We start from the raw sequence: 1960 nt of genomic DNA, 5'->3' as shown, positions 1-1960 counted from the left end.
TCAGCAGGAGAAACTCTTGGCTGAGAAGGAAGAAAAATTACAAAAGGAACAAAAAGAATTGCAAGATGTTGTACAGTCTCTCCGAATTAAAGAGCAAGAGGTAATTAATATTTTATATTTTTGCATGTGTGACTATTTGCAAAGCATAATGAATTTCCTCATGTATTTTTAAAACTTCTACTTCGTTATATCAGAGAATAGTTTTGGCTTTTTTTCCCCAAAAGAACATGACTATAATCAACAGAACTTAATAACCTATTTCAGTTTGAAAAGTTAGTTATCATGACTCAGATACCTTGAGTGTTCATACATATATATGTGTATGTATATGTGTATATATATGTAATTATATGTATATATTTTATTTCACTGCTGAGCTAATTCCTTTCTTATTTAATAGTAATTAATAGCTGTTAATTATTTAATGAATAGTAATACATTTCTTCAGTATTTTAGTCTTTATTATGCTTACTATAAGGATTAACATATTTCAGGTATGCAAATTACAAGAACAATTAGAAGCTACAGTTCAAAAACTTGAAGAAAGCAAACAGCTTCTAAAAAATAATGAGAAGTGTAAGTATTTTACCTTCTTATATAAATGAGGTTTGTAGCTTTATTCTTGACCTGAAATTTTTATTTGAATTCATAAGACTAGGTAAATCAAGGTACTGCTATATACAAATAATGTGCTTTAAATGTACCATCTTAATGTCTTTGCTGTAGTAAATTATATCAACTGTCCTGTGAAACAGTTACCATCATTATTAAAAAAAAAAACCCTATTACATGTGTCAGTAACCCAAAATTAAGTGTTGAAAATATTAACTATAATTTAAATTCTTTACTACTACTTGTTAAATTGCTGTTTATCTACTGGTAATAGTATGAACTATTTGAAACAAAAATATGAGATTAGGCCTTTAACATTTTCTCAGTTTCTGATATTGATTATGAGAAATAAGAGTTTGAATTTTAAATAAACTGGAAGGTATCATTCTGGAAATGAAAGCCTTTAAAGAGATCCTTGACTAGCAGAAATATGTGCTTCTGATAGTAAAAGAATAAGGAGTCCTATGTGGCAGTTGCTAAAATAAGAATATTTAATGACAAAAATTTAGGTGAACCTATGTTATTCTCCTGTGATATAAGGTAGTTTTAAAAACTTAAAATTAAAAAAATTTCAATATAATTTTTAAATATTTAAAATTATTAGAAAAATAAAAATATTCAAAATTCTTTACCTTGTTACTTGTTCTTTTATTTAAGTAATCACATGGTTAAATAAAGAGTTAAATGAAAATCAGCTAGTGAGAAAGCAAGATGTATTGGGACCTTCAACCACTCCACCTGTACATTCTAGTAGCAACACCATCAGAAGTGGAATTTCTCCTAACTCTAATATGGTAAGATTTAAATTAAGATGTTGTGAGTGGCCTTAGTAAATTTTCTAAGATTTCCAGATTGTTAGGTGCTGGTACCTAATATGAGTAGAGTCCTACAATTTTTAGCACTGAAGTAGAGTTTAAGTTCCATTTGGAAGTGGGACATAAAGGTACACTTATTCTTAACAAAGAGGCTATATTTTAAGGGTACACTTCTTTGTAAGATTTTAATGGATATTGAAATCATTCAGTATTAACTAATGCCAAATGTGCTGAAAAACTGTTAACACACACACAAAGTATTTAGGAGGCCTCAGTAAGGGAGAACAAGGTATGGGCTCAAGTTTGACACTGTAGTGGAGGAGCCTAATCTGAATTCACTGTAGTGGAGGAGCCTAATCTGAATTCTATTAGAAGAAAAAGAGAGAAAGAAAAACCCTATTACCAGGCTTGTCAGCTCTAGATTCTGGAAGAAACTCGTTAGAGTTTTTTAGCTCCGAGTACCTGGATCTGGCTTGGTAATATCAGCTAGGTCTAGGGATTGCTGGGAACTGACCTTGCACTCGAGCGAGGTT

The 1960-nt window shown here is 30.3% G+C and overlaps 1 protein-coding gene across 1 annotated transcript in view; it reads left to right on the top strand.

Moving 5' to 3' along the window:
• The window catches only part of SASS6 (SAS-6 centriolar assembly protein), a 59793-nt gene that overhangs the window by 37091 nt on the left and 20742 nt on the right, over nt 1–1960 (top strand). The window contains exons 11-13 of the mRNA XM_007449607.1: nt 1–100; nt 495–576; nt 1270–1406. The exon at nt 1–100 is cut by the window's left edge and continues 80 nt beyond it. Of these exons, the coding sequence (XP_007449669.1) occupies nt 1–100; nt 495–576; nt 1270–1406 (319 nt within the window). The remainder of the gene's footprint in view (nt 101–494; nt 577–1269; nt 1407–1960) is intronic.

Source organism: Lipotes vexillifer, unplaced genomic scaffold (assembly GCF_000442215.2).
Source record: "Lipotes vexillifer unplaced genomic scaffold, Lipotes_vexillifer_v1.1 scaffold445, whole genome shotgun sequence".
In the NCBI taxonomy this organism is placed as follows: domain Eukaryota; kingdom Metazoa; phylum Chordata; class Mammalia; order Artiodactyla; family Lipotidae; genus Lipotes; species Lipotes vexillifer.
The sequence above is the reverse complement of the archived record's forward strand: the minus strand, read 5'-3'. Positions and strand labels throughout refer to the sequence as shown.